Source organism: Engraulis encrasicolus, chromosome 7 (assembly GCF_034702125.1).
Source record: "Engraulis encrasicolus isolate BLACKSEA-1 chromosome 7, IST_EnEncr_1.0, whole genome shotgun sequence".
NCBI classification, from domain to species: Eukaryota; Metazoa; Chordata; class Actinopteri; order Clupeiformes; family Engraulidae; genus Engraulis; species Engraulis encrasicolus.
Window position 1 is genome coordinate 4,605,636 of NC_085863.1, and position 13,371 is coordinate 4,619,006.

General features: G+C 41.5%; 1 protein-coding gene across 1 annotated transcript; it reads left to right on the plus strand.

Moving 5' to 3' along the window:
- The first annotated feature begins 1,406 nt into the window (after window positions 1-1,406).
- znf346 (zinc finger protein 346) lies at window positions 1,407-12,520 on the plus strand. Its single transcript, XM_063202316.1, has 7 exons — window positions 1,407-1,494; window positions 1,877-1,980; window positions 2,541-2,633; window positions 4,590-4,743; window positions 5,036-5,311; window positions 7,030-7,129; window positions 12,211-12,520. Exons 1-7 carry the CDS (start codon window positions 1,446-1,448, stop codon window positions 12,428-12,430), a joined length of 996 nt encoding a protein of 331 aa, XP_063058386.1. The 5' UTR covers window positions 1,407-1,445; the 3' UTR covers window positions 12,431-12,520.
- Window positions 12,521-13,371: the final 851 nt, after the last annotated feature.

Consider the following 13,371-nt stretch of genomic DNA (forward strand, 5'->3'; position numbering starts at 1 on the left):
TCTATTCAATGCTAGGAGCATTATGACACGCCCCTTTAGGCAGACCGGAACCTGGTCATGTTAGGTGCCCATATGTTGGCATATCTCTATATACTTAAAGAATCTCTGACCATACTGTACACAGGGTCCCCACTCCATGTCAGACATAAAACCATAAAGCAGAATTTCCATGACCGCTCCCTCGTAAAATGAAATGCCTAAAATATTGATAAGAAGACAACATCAATTTGTAACAGCCAGTCATTCGAATTGACATTTTCAGTTAACTCTCTTTTGCATTTGCCAGGCATGTTTGCCTGAATTGAGGAGAAGTGTTTTGACATTTTCAGATTCTATCATGTTGCAGGAAGTATTTTAGACAAAACAAAAGCATTAACACTGTTAAAATTCCAGGATATTCCCTGCTACCCATGCAAAATGCTCAAATGCCATGACTTTTCATGACTGGAAAAATCTCTATTGAATGAAACTCAAGGAATACCATGACCAGGGTCAGTCATGGGTGAGCGGTTAGGGCGTCAGACTTGCATCCCAGAGGTTGCCAGTTCGACTCCCGACCCGCCAGGTTGGTGGGGGGAGTAATCAACCAGTGCTCTCCCCCATCCTCCTCCATGACTGAGGTACCCTGAGCATGGTACCGTCCCACCGCACTGCTCCCCATGGGGCGCCACTGAGGGCTGCCCCCTTGCACAAGTGAGGCATAAATGCAATTTAGTTGTGTGGAGTGCTGTGTCACAATGACAATGGGAGTTGGAGTTTCCCAATGGGCTTTCACTTTTCACCAGCAGGACACCCCCCCCCCCCTCCCCTGATGGGGTGTAACCTGTTATTGCTTTCCAAGAGAGGTATATCATTGGCAAGAGGGTTCATTTTATTAATGCCAACGTTATTACCCATTTTAACGAAACACGATCAATTACTGTAGGCCTATTGGGTTAAATGAAATATTCAGGGCATGAAAAATGTGTTAACATTTTAGGCCTCGACAGTTGTTTTCACAAGGGAAATTTGTATTTGAAATGTAATTTGCATACAGAGATGTATTTTTTTATGCGTGCTGCTGTGCTTAAGAGGCCCCTACATTGTTGTTCCTGTGGTCTAGAACAGTGATTCCCAACCAGGGGCACGTGTAGTCTACCACTAGGATACGCAAGCACACTGCAGGGGGTACGTGGGGATTTAAAAAAAAAAAAAAAAAGCAAATGTATGGAGCATAGTCACGTTGGACTGGCGGAACATATGTACAGCATGAGTGAGGGGGTACTTGTGGTATGTGTCTACAAGGTTTATGGGGTACACAAGCCAAAAAAGGTTGGGAGACACTGGTCTAGAACTAGGCCTTGTATTTAGCATACAATCACATCATCATGCAGCAGCAGCACTGGTCCCTGCAAACATTTCCCAGAATTCCACAGCGCATCACGAAGGTTCTGCCTCCAACAAACATGGCGCACGAAGAGGCTAACGAATACTTGCCTTCAGGAGCTGCAGAAGGTAACTATTTTGTCACGTTCAGTGCATTATCTGGCATTTGTCTCTTGCTGGAGTCTATTTCTGAATATTACGACCGTTGTCAGACGATAGATAGGTGGTATTGTTAATCAGCTAGCCAATGACCTAGCATAACAAAACGCCGTGCAGCTCTTGACACGACCATGATGTCTTGCTTCACGCACAGCCTGTAAATTCACAAGGTCGATGCAAAGCTTGCTGCGTTTCTGCACATCAGGAATCCTAAATGCCCTGCTATTGCTTTGATCATGTCGCCGGTGGTTTATGTGTTCCCAGCTTCTGTGAACCCCACAGCGACACTTCCTTCAGTGTTATCTAACGTCTGTCATTCATTCTTCATTTGTTATCATCTTCTCAAATGTAGTTGACCGACTCATCAAAGAAAACAGCGACTTGTTCTCTGACACTCAATGCAAAGTATGCAGCGCGGTGCTGATCTCCGACTCTCAGAAGCTCGCTCATTATCAGGTTCGTATTTGTATATTGGTCACCCTGGTTGTTTGTTATCATCATGGGGGGGATTATAGGAACTTTGTAAACACCGTAGCATTTTAGTCCCTTTGCACTGATGTCATTGACACTGATAATGGGAGGCATGGCATAGGCCTATTGGATACATTCCAAAATAGAACTGACCTAAATTGTATCCTGGGCCGTTTCATTAAGCTGAATTAATTTGGCTAGACCTAGTATTTGTTTTGGGTGTCCTTGTAATAAATGGTTGGTTCAGAAATTGTGTATCTGCAGCAGAACTCAGTTGTTTCAATGGGAATGATTTTGTTGAATTGTTTAGTGGGCCTACTCTAGGTATCTTCATTTGTTCAGTGGGCCTACTCTGGGTGTCTTCATTTCAAAGTTGGATATTTCAGGTTGCCCATGGGAATTAACCGAAGTACAATACAACAATTGGCCTATATACTGGTCCACACCACTCTCTCACCACACAGACAGTTATGTAGCCTACTAAAGCTGTTTCTGGTTAAAATGTTGCAACAGTGTCGTCAACCAAGGTGTTATCATTTTTGCAGAGCAAGAAGCATGCAAACAAAGTAAGACGCTACATGTTCATCCACAAAGAGGACAGCACGCTCGTCAAAAGGTTAAAAACTTCCACTACTGAGGTACGTGAAAAACATCAAAGGTGTAACATTTAACCACATATTGTAGGTCCATGTTAAAGGAGAATTCTTGTCAATGTTAACATGCAGCTGTATTGCTCTGATATTTGGGGTATGGCAAGTTGCTTTTAAAAATATGAAGACAACATTAGCTGGCCAGGGTCTCGGAAAGGGCTGAACAAAAGGAAGATGCGTGTCCTGAGTATTTAACAAATCAGGAGTGCAATGAGTGAGCACATTGGTTGAAATTAGCTATATTCTCTCCTTTAAGTTTTCGAGTGATTCTGTCTGACTTGGGGTTCTGTCTAATATGGGGACTCCCGTAGGGATGCACGATGTAAACATTTTCAGCCGATACCGATATCCGATATTGATATTGCGGTTTTGGCCGATAACCGATATTAACCGATACCTATGTTTTTTTAGGTTTTTTTTTAGAGATAACATTTAATACAGACTGACAACGATGCAAACAAACAGAATTTTGGAATGTCCTCTTCTTTCCAAAAACACTTTTTAACTCCCTGTGATGAAATTAGATACAAAAAATAGAGACAAACTAGAAGACAAACAATGAAAGTCACCGTCAAGTTCAATCTTTTATATAAAAAAAAACATCGGCATTAACATCGGCCCATTTTTACCCATCAGAACGATGTCCGATGTGTTGAGAAATGTCAAATATCGGCCGATGCCGATACATCGTGCCTCCCTTGCAAGCTTGTGACCTCATGATGACGTTATTGACGACAGAAGTTTATTTCAATATCTTGCAAAAGTGCAATTCTAAAGTCATTTTCTCATGCGCAATCGGTACAATGAATGAAGAATAGTCCCCCAAAAGTTGTTGCGGTTAGGCTGACAGCGGGGAATCTTTATTGTTTTCTCCATGGAGTTGGGGCGTCAACAAAACGTGAGGCCTCAAGCACAGGTCGAAGACGGGAGTTAGCATATTGACAGACCAGATAGACTTGTCATGGATCATCAGGATGTGCTTCTGGTAGTGGAACCTGTAACTGCAACGGGACGTACTTATACATTATCTACAAAAGACACAGCTGTTGCTTCAAATGCACTGGTAGAGTACAAAATGAGAGTGTAGCCATTGATTATCTCTTTAAAGTACGGTAAAGGGAAGATGGCACAGGTACACAGAGAAGGAATGTTCAAACATTCACATATCATCATTTGGTGTGTATAAATGGACATCTGCCTTAGTTTCTGAAACCTGGGACCATGGACACTGACCATTTTTGTTTTGTTTTTGTTTTGTCATGTGATGCTACTATGGTATTACCATATTATTAGTAAGTGGTCTGTATGACGCCATATTTGTGAGTCAAATTCTCTCTGAAATGAATAACAAACCGAACACCAGCATTTTAGGTGCTGCTCATGACATTGCCGGCTACGTTTGGACAAGGAACTGGCCATTTTAAAATATGAGTTTTTTAGATATTCGATTTTTAATTTTTCAATTTATCATAATTCATATTCTGAGAGTAGTTGTATTCCAAGGTGATTGTGTAATATGTAGAGCCAGAAAAGAGCTTTCAAACAACACCACAGGCATCTTTTTGTGACTAACACTGACTGATATATTCAAGGCTGAATGTATAGTGTCCTACCCTCACATGTGAACCTTTCCTAATCTGTTTCTCCCTTAATATTAGTGTCAGATTCAAACCAATGCAGTTCTGGGGTGCTACCTTGCTACTGAAAAGGCACACCAAGTATGATCGAAATCCGGGTCGGTCGGGTCCCAAAGTGTCTGATTTCACGTGAAATGACCCATATTGGAAAAAGCCTTTTTATTCTTAAATTGATCGGTCTTCCTACAGTGAGCACATTGGTTTAAATTGGTTATAAGTCTCCTTTCATTTTCGCATGATTTCTGTCTGACTTGATTGTGTAATTGATCAGTCCTCCTCTCCTGATGTCATTGGCTCTGAACTCTAGTCGGACACCATCGACGACCTGGTGGACCGCACCAAGGCCTGTCCCGTCTGCAACATGACCTTCCACACGCCCGTCATCGCCGAGTCACACTACCAGGGCAAGGTGCACGCCAAGAACCTGAAGCTGAAACTGGCCAACGCCAACACGCAAACGGGTAAGAACACCATGTCAGCACGCAAACGGGTGAGACCGCCATGTCAGCAAGATTTTTGAAAGGGATGAATTAAAAAAAAAAATTAAATCGATATTTTCTAAACGTATAAACATTGCGTCTCCTACATGGGTGCAACTTCCTCATTGATCTACATCCATTCTCCTAAGTATTCTAAAAGGCCAAAGCGCAGAATGCAGAAGTGGCTAACACTTCAAAAAAGCTATATTCGTGTGCGATACTTTCTTTTTTCTAAGGTGTATATAACCCGTCTTTGTCCACCTCTGGTCCTCAGCGTCACCTCAGGCCAAGACGCCACAGCAGACGAAGCCAGACGCGGGTCCGAAGCAGCAGCCACAGGCTCCAGCAGCGGTACAGGGTCCGGTACCGGAGGGCACCATGACGGACCGGTTCTGCAGCCTGTGTAACGCCACCTTTAACAACCCACTGATGGCCCAGCAACACTACGTGGGGAAGAAGCACCAGAAACAAGTGGCGAAGCCCAAAGCCAGCGTCCCCCACGCCACCGGTGACACAGCCAAGCCTAAGACCATCGTCCCCCACAGCACCGGTGAGTGATCTACCTGACACTGAAATATGGGCTGCCGTGGTGGTTAGGGAGTTGGACTGTAGATCACAGGGTTGCAGGTTCGAATCCCACCCTTGCCTCTCCCTATACCTCTATCCATGGCTGAAGTGCCCTTGAGCAAGGCACCTAACCCCCACATTGCTCCAGGGATTGTAACCAATAGCCTGTGATATCTGTAAATCGCTTTGGATTTTTTAAAAATAAAAGTGTCGGCTATGTGTAATGTAATGTAATAATAATGAAATGTGTTCATTGATTGGATTGACTAGTTGATCTGTTGTATTTTTATTAGGGGTGCACCGATACCACTTTTTTGAAAACCGATACAAGTACGAGTACATTAATGTGTGTACTTGCCGATACCCAATACTGATACCTTTTACCACCAAAATACACTAAAAATGGCCTTGTTTTTTTCCACCTGTGATATTTTCATTGTCCATTTCCATGTAGATTTAAATGTTAGTAAATGTATGAGGTGGCACTTTTTTCCATGCAAAGAGATTTTGCATTTTTTGTGTAATAGCAGTATCGTTCCTGGTATCGGCAAGTGCTTGACGAGTAGGAGTACGAGTATAATGAGCAGTATCGGGTACCGATACCGGTATCGGTGCATCCCTAGTTTTTATGTTGGAAGTGAATTCAAGCAGGACTGGACTTTTTTTCCATCACCAACCAATAAGGCTAGTAGATGTTGATCTTATGAGCCAAACCTAGTCACCAGTTGTCGAAGTGGCTAGTACGTTTTTTCTGAAAAGAAAATAAAGGTCCGCAACACTGTTAAATGCTCCCAAATATTTAATGACATGACGTTTCAGACTGTGCTGTGCTCGTTGCACTGTGATGAAGGACGGTTAGTCCAAAACGTCGTGCCATTAAATATTTGGGAGCATTTAACAGTGTTGCAGACCTTTATTTTCTTTTCAGTTATCTTACGTTTGGTCCAGCACCTGTGCCACTGATGTGCGCGCATTCTTTGACTTTCTAGTGTGTTTTTTCTACCAGCCAAACTGAGTTTTCATTAGCATTTTTCCGGCTGGCGGGTGTTAATTTAGAGCCCTGAGTTCAAGCATCCGGAAAATACTTGCTGAGTTTTTTTTTGTTTTTTTTTCCTACACTCAATCTGCAATCCCAGAGTTTTAAGGTCCACACAGAGTGTTTTGATCTGGAGCAAGCAGTGCGTACGGTCGTCAGTTATTTTCAAGTCTCAGTAGACGTAATCTAGTGGCTGTGCAACATTGTTTGTAAACCTCCAGAAGTGGTAAAACTAGTGTTGCACCGATACCATTTTTTGGCCCCGATACCGATACCCGACTGTGCAGTATCGGCCGATACCGATACCGATACCGATACCGATACCACCCTATTTGAAATGTATATGAAGGGCTGTAGTGCATACTACTTGGATGTAAAATCATTGCATGGCTTTGTCAGGCTGCTGCCTACCTTTGTGAAACAGGAAAAACTGAATCCAGCAAAACTTTTTAAATACCTCTATGACATAACTGATTTCAAGGCTGTTTAAGTGTCATACAAGCACCTGTAAATGGTATCGGGGCCCTATTTCTTGGTACTCGCCGATACCGATACCACCATTTTAGTGCCGATCCACTGATACTGGTATCGGTATCGATGCAACACTAAATAAAACCAAAACAGAGTTGATTTATTGACCTTATTTCTGTCGGTCAATTCCACAGCCCCGGGCCTCAAGGGTTACCCATGCAAGGTGTGCAAGATCGAGCTGAACTCGCAGAAGCAGTTTGAGGCACACATCAGCGGCGCCAAACACAAAAACCAGTAGGTATCATGCGCTCTTACCAGAACACACATACACACACACACACACACACAAACACTCACACACACGCACACGCACACACACACACACATACACGCACATGCACAAACACAAACACAAACACACCATAACACACACACACACCCCATAACACACACACACGCCCCATAACACACACACACACACCATAACACACACACACACACACACACCATAGGGTGATTCTCACGAAACGCGCAACAAACGTGTTTTGACAACCATTTTTTCAAAATACTTTTTTGATTGAATTTCTTTTTGAATCTGTCACATCAAAGTGTACAGTTACTAAGCACAATAATATCAACTTACCTGACAACTATTTAAAAAACACATTTTTTAACATTTTAAAAGTCCATGTCTGCTAAAATGCTCATTACCGCAATTTTTTTCTTTCATGAAATGTATTAGGAAACTTAATTGTTCTTGCAGTTTTGTTCATTGAATATTGATAGTTGTACTGGGGGCTACATAAAACCCTCAAAAAATATTTTTTTCTTATTGTTGTAGTTTAAGAATTTTACCATTTTACCTCATTACCGCAATAGGATCATTTGTTTTCCTCTTTAATTTTAGAATAAATCAGTGAAAACCTACAATTTCGGTCCAAAAATATATTGAAGTGAAAGAAACATGAAAGGTACTGTGTTCATAAAAAATATATATGAATACAGTTTTCCTTTAGTACTTTTTTTTTACAATTAAGTGCTCATTTCGGTAATGAGGGATACATTTCGGTAATGAGAATGAGTTTTCGGTAATGAGAATAAGGAGGAATAAATTGAACTAAAGCCAAATATTAGTAAGTGATGTGATTTGTTATTATTATTATTATTAGCACAACGACAGAGTCTCCAGGGCAGAACTAATCAAATGACACCTAATAAGATGATAAATATATTCTATATAAAACCATTCATTAAGCTACTGAAGGATATTGGGATTCAAGACTTGACCCAGCCAAAGACCATAAAAGACCATAGGTCAGGGGTGGGGAACCTGTCTCGAGGGCCATTTGAGGCCGTTTAATCAGGCCCCCGATATAAAATCAATGTTATGCCACTTCATATGAAATATGACATATTTTGTAAAGGAATCATTTGCAATACAATTAAGCTATTTTCAGGGGACCTAGTGAAGGTGGGGCCTGTTGTAAAGGTGGCTGCCTTCCATATAGGCCTAAGTGCAGGGGGAAATCCTGGTTTGCGTTCTTAATACGGCTCTCTGAGAACTTTTACGGCCCTCAGATAAATTTGAAGAGGCCCCTCGAATGAAAAAGGTTCCCCACCCCTGCAGTAGGTGAAGAGGCGAGGCCCCTCCTGGGCACCAAAGTAACATCATAGTATAGGGGGTGAAGGCCAAGGGGTGCACTCTGAAGTTAAAGTTAGTCCATCATCAAAACACCGGAGGGTAGCCACCTGATGATCCCAATGAAGCGCATACATCCCACTCCTCATCCCCACCCTGAATGACATCACAACTCACCACTGATCTCTCCAGCCAAAAATCTATAGTGGACCAGAAATCTAAATCTGTCATGAGAAGGAAAATCATGTCGCAGTGCGAGGTCGTGCACTGGACTTTTTTTCTGACTCAGCACGCACCGGCAACTAGGAAGTAGGTAGTAGAAGGAACAAGAGATGACTAGAGTAGCTTGTATGGTATGTGGGTTCGGTACACCTTGGTTTTAGGGTCACAGTTCGGTACATTTTCGGTTCAGTATCACCATAATGCTGTCCGGACCAAAGCTGGAATTCACAATGAACGTTTTGTGTTGTGAAATATCACTGAACACCACTAACTGCTTGTGTTGCACATTGCACATCAATGGCAGTCATGGGTTAGGTCATCATCAGACTCCCGATTCCCGACCCGCCAGGTTGGTGGAGGGAGTAATTAACCAGTGATCTCCCCCATCCTCCTCCATGACTGAGGTACCCTGATCATAGTACTGCTCCCATTCAGGTGCTATTGGGGATGAGGCATAAATGCCATTCTTTTGTGTGCAGTGTTCATGTGTGTGCTGTGGAGTGCTGGATCACAATGACAATGGGAGCTGTAGTTTCCCAAGTGGGCTTTCACTTCACTCACATTTTTGAAAAATAAAAAAATGTGTGGTTTTCAGGACAATATCAGACATGCCCATAATTAGTATAGGGTGCATGAAACACAGAATTAAAACGTTGCAAAATCCTGCTCTTCTCTTGCAGTATTGTTCCGTTGCACTACCTTAACTTCCTTGTCATTTTCTAGCATGTTTGATACTTGTCAACGGGTGGCACAATAGACTTGGCATTTTTAATTGCTGTGAATGGGCATTTTCAGCTAAATCAGTGCAAAGTGCATTTTGAGGCTGTTTTGATCCAGTTGCCTTTCCACTTACCCAGGACATCAAGAACCCACAGCATGACTAAAAGATGGGTACATGGGTGTTTGAGCATGGCTAAAGGATCGGAGTATGGGGCCTGAAACCTTGCTAAAAGTTGCAAACATGCATAAGCAGTTTCTAATTTGGGAGTGTAAAGGCAACTACAGCATTCCTCCAAATGATTCTTCTTACTAGTTTTGATTGAAATATTCTAAAAACTGCTTCACACTGAATTCGCTAAAAAGGCCTATTCACTGCTATTTCAAATGCCAAGCCTTTTGTGACACCACAAAGATTTTGGAAGGAAGTCAAGTTAGTAAAAAAGGATAAATACTCAAACCCACTACAAATGAGGGTATGACAACCAAACACAGGAAGCAAAAAAACTGTCAATTTCTGGAAAAGCACATAGACTTGAAGTCTCCCAACTTTTTCCCTTTTTGCCATCTACGCAATCTGACAACTTCACTGCGAGTTCTGGCTTCATTGTTTGCAATTGCCTTTGCATTGGGTGACATCACTAGGCAATTTGATCATTTTTTGCATCAAAAGACCAGGGTGGAAACAGCCAGAATATTGATTCATGGGTTGGCATGTGAGCAAGAATTAAGTTGTGACTTGCTACTCTCAATGAACTCTCTGATTAAGTTATTGTTCTTCCAAAGACAAAATGTAAATGTTACCAAAACATTAGCCAGAAAGGATGAGAACAGAAAAATGGTCTATGAACAACACCTATATGACCACTGAATTTAGTCTATGTAATGTATATGGAGATGATCACTTTTACAGACAACCCCCATTAGATGAAGGAACTATTGCATATGTTAGGCATTTACTTTTGCTTTGTTTACTTACAATATTGTATATCGAATATCGATTCAATTGCATATTTCAACCTGAAATGGATGCAATTTCACTTAACACTTCCATCAAGTGCTTTAACTATAATTAAGTGACATAGTGACAATATTTATACTGCAAAAATATAATTTCTATTTAAGGTTGCAGTTGCATGTTTAAAGATGTACATAAATAAAAAGCAAAATACATATATGTCATGAAAATATATTCTAAATGTAAATCACCATAGAGTCTCATTACCGAAATTGACAATCCTCATTACCGAAAGGTACTTAAAACATTGCGGTAATGAGAATGTGTATTGCGGTAATGAGATGGCTCAGCACAATAATGCTAACTGTAACTTGAGTAATTATGACATAGCTAATTCATGACCATTGTTGAATTCTGAAAATGAATACCCTATTACCAAGCAAGTTTAAAATGAAAAAAACTTTTTCATTTCGAAATATTGACTGATTTCGGTAATGAGAACCACTTTTGTCGTATTTGCATATTTTTGAGACAAATTGTGACATTTTACAGGCACAAACAATAAGGCTGACTAATCATGTAGCAATCTTGAATCTCCTGTTAGTACAGATGAATTGGAGGTAGTTTCAGCTCATATTGAAATTCTGATGGCTTTTAATTGTAGTTCTGAAATATATTGCGGTAATGAGAAGAAAAACTTGGGGACACGATCTTTTCTTGAAATATTCATTAGTGTTCATTATTTAAATTGCCAACAAGGAACACTTAATGAAACTTCGGACATAGACTAACGCTCTTGTAGTGTCATTTATGTATTTTTAAAAATTGTATTATGTTTTACCCTAATTCAAAGACCAGAAATTTTGGTCGGGACACATTTCGGTAATGAGAATTTGCCTATAAAATGCATAAAAAGTGGAAAATAAAAATAATATTTTTTAAAATGAACTAGTGTGCCAGAAAGTACACGTCTCGCTCTACAGTCATGTATATTATCAAAAGAATCCCTGTCATATTTAACCATTAAAAAGTCATTGCCATTGTTTTTTTTAGCTTCATGAGAATCACCCCATAACACACACACACACCATAACACACACACAGACCATAGCACACACACACACACACACACACACACACACACACACACACACACACACACACACACACACACACACACACACACACACACAGAACACATAAACGATGATGATGATGATGAACTTGATCACAAGCAATCACATAGTTGCGTACTGTCCATGTAATGATTTAAATATGGTTTTATGTCAGCAGCAACAGTGAATGCGATGCTTCTTTTTGACTTGATGACAATATTTGCTAATTGTGAATCATTGAAATGACTGGGCTGCTTTCTTCCATGACAGAGTGAAACTGTAAAGGCATGTACAAAGCAAAATCAAGCATTTGTTAGCCATGTATTCGCAAATGTCTTGCTCATGCACAATAAGGGATTTATTGCCAATTTAACCTTAGTAAGGACCTAGTAGGCCCTAGCATTTGCTTAGTACATGCCTTACTTATACAGGCATTAACATTGTATGTGTTAGTGCTAATAGATGTATCCTTAAAATAAAGTGTTACCATTATCATCATTGAAATGAATGGACTGCTTTCTAAAAAATAAAAAAAACAAAACACAATTAAATTAAAATTAAAATTAATTAAAAAAAAAAAAACAGGGGAGCAGTGTGCGGACATTCATCTGTATTTTCACAGTATTCTGACCGTTTCTCATGCACCTGCCTCTTGGATGTGCGCACCACTAACCTATTTACATTATTACCATTGAAATGACTGGGCTGCTTTCTTCCATGACAGAGTGAAACTGATGGGTGGAAGTCAGGCCCAGGACGGTGTGGCCGGCGATGGTGAGGAGTACACACCGGCCAGAGAGGAGTTCAGCGGCATCGGCGACGACTACGTCCCGGTACCGCTCGAGGAGTACTCAGCCATGCCCCCTGGCATCTGGAACAGCCAATCAGAAGGGGGCGACGAGGAGTGGAACGGCGAAGAGGATGTAGGCCTGCCGTTTGAGTAACGCTACGCTACGACGACAACAAGTTCAAAGATCCATGCACAGCTTCTAGGTGCTGGTAAACTGCGCAGGAGTATGCAACACTTCAAAAGGAAGAAGTTTAGTGCACACTTTTTGCTTGTTTATTCAGAGCGAACAACGCGTTTCGCCTCTGTGCGCCATCAGGTTTGCTCAGGCATGCCTGACGCTCAGAGGCGGAATGCGTTGTTCGCTCTGAAAAAAAAACGAGCAAAGAGTCAAACGAGTGTGTGGTAAACTTCTTTCTTTTAACGCTTGGACTACTTTGCTGCATACCATGGGACAGCAGTCAAACCGCCTCCTCCTGCTCTTTCCTCTAGCCTCGCAGGCCTGGTGACGTGAGGTTCAATGTCGTTGTGAATCGAAGATTATAGTCAATATGGTGCAAAATCACAATTCAAAGGTCATTCTCTTCCTTTTCGATCGGTAATGTTGAATGGAAGAAAGCCTTCAAAAAGTCGTTCTGTGCTGTTGACAGCGGAGAGACTTTGTTATTTTCTCCTGGGAGGCGGAACAAAGCACCAAGGCAAGAGGAGAGGAGGACCAGGAAAGGGCTGGAGGACGCAGTTTGGTCTGAACCTTCCTCTAAAAATCCCCCTCAGCTTCCCACTCAGATATATATTCGTTGACGTCCCCGCATTCTACTTTCAATATGTTCAGTAATCTTCCTCTGTACTTAATATTCATCTCTCTCTCTCTCTCTCTCTCTCTCTCTCTCTCTCTCTGTCTGTCTCTCTCTGTCTCTTTCTGTCTGTCTCTTTCTGTCTCTCTCTATTTCTGTCTGTCTCTCTCTCTATTTCTGTCTGTCTGTCTCTCTCTCTCTCTCTCTCTGTCTCTCTTTCTGTCTGTCTGTCTCTCTCTCTCTCTCTCTCTCTCTCTCTCTCTCTCTCTCTCTCTCGCATTATGGCTCAGCTCAGAATTGGAAT

What these genes read in the sequence shown, in the direction of transcription:
- znf346 (XM_063202316.1), top strand. Translation starts at nt 1,446, where the DNA reads ATGGCGCACGAAGAGGCTAACGAATACTTGCCTTCAGGAGCTGCAGAA. An exon ending in GCCTTCAGGAGCTGCAGAAG is followed by an intron (nt 1,495 to 1,876) that starts GTAACTATTTTG and finishes TCTCAAATGTAG; the next exon opens with TTGACCGACTCATCAAAGAA. An exon ending in CAACGCCAACACGCAAACGG is followed by an intron (nt 4,744 to 5,035) that starts GTAAGAACACCA and finishes TCTGGTCCTCAG; the next exon opens with CGTCACCTCAGGCCAAGACG.